General features: G+C 37.8%; 1 protein-coding gene across 1 annotated transcript in view; it reads right to left on the bottom strand.

Annotated features, from left to right (window-relative positions):
• The window catches only part of LOC106874119 (sorting and assembly machinery component 50 homolog), a 13,746-nt gene that overhangs the window by 1,210 nt on the left and 11,574 nt on the right, over nucleotides 1–962 (bottom strand). Inside the window, exons 12-13 of the mRNA XM_014921729.2 lie at nucleotides 513–659; nucleotides 104–245 (exon numbers count right to left, since the gene is read on the bottom strand). Coding sequence (XP_014777215.1) covers nucleotides 104–245; nucleotides 513–659 — 289 coding nt within the window. The remainder of the gene's footprint in view (nucleotides 1–103; nucleotides 246–512; nucleotides 660–962) is intronic.

Here is a 962-nt window from a genome sequence, read left to right as displayed (position 1 = left end):
TATATATATATATATATATATGTATATATATATATATTATGTATAAAAGTGGGTGATAAATGTATGCCTGTATGTTATATGGATATATATGCGACACACGTACCTGTCTCCTTGACATATGTGTAAGGGCACAACGTAATTCAATTCAAGGCGAGCCACTCGTCCCATCCGAAGGACAATTCCACCGCCATACGATACTCTGTAGTTTGATTTCAGACCATTTAATATTCCCCTCGGACCATCACCTGTGGATGAAAAAGAGAGAAAGAAACGGTAATTTAGATTTTAGGCAATGAAATACAGTTCAGAGGATGAAAAACCATCTTTAACATTGTTTAGAGAGAGAGAGAGAGAGAGAGAGCAACAGGCAGCTGGAATCAACTATAGACAGGTATAGTCAAAGATACAATTATAGAGACTACCACCACCACTGCCGTCAAACACCATTACCATCATTTAGTAATATCATCATCATCATCATCATAATGAACAACATCAACATCATCACTTACTGAGCTTCAAGTTGGCCAAGTTTCCAGCATTTACAAACAGGTGAGTTCTAAACAGTTCTCCGAAGCCGCCTTTTCCAGGTCGGAATGGTAGAGGTGTATACAGGTGTAACGCTGCCAGCCAGTAGGTGTCAGCACCTAATGCGTTACCTAGAAACAAAAACAACAAACAAACATGAACAAAAAACATATAGACACATAAATACATATTTCTTCACACATTTACTGTCTTCAAGCATTGGAATGTGGCCATGCTGGAGCAAGCCTTTACGGGTATATCTTAGTCAGTCAAACCTCCTCCAGCTCTTATTTCATTCCAGGGACTATTTTATTGATCTCTATTTCTCAAATGGCTCAGTTAATGTTTGGATATACAAGAATGCAACCTTTTACACACACATATGTGCACATGTGTTTGTATATGATTGTATGTATGTATGTGTGTGTGTGTGT

Source organism: Octopus bimaculoides, chromosome 15, assembly GCF_001194135.2.
Source record: "Octopus bimaculoides isolate UCB-OBI-ISO-001 chromosome 15, ASM119413v2, whole genome shotgun sequence".
NCBI classification, from domain to species: Eukaryota; Metazoa; Mollusca; class Cephalopoda; order Octopoda; family Octopodidae; genus Octopus; species Octopus bimaculoides.
This window is presented reverse-complemented; position numbering and strand designations above follow the sequence as displayed.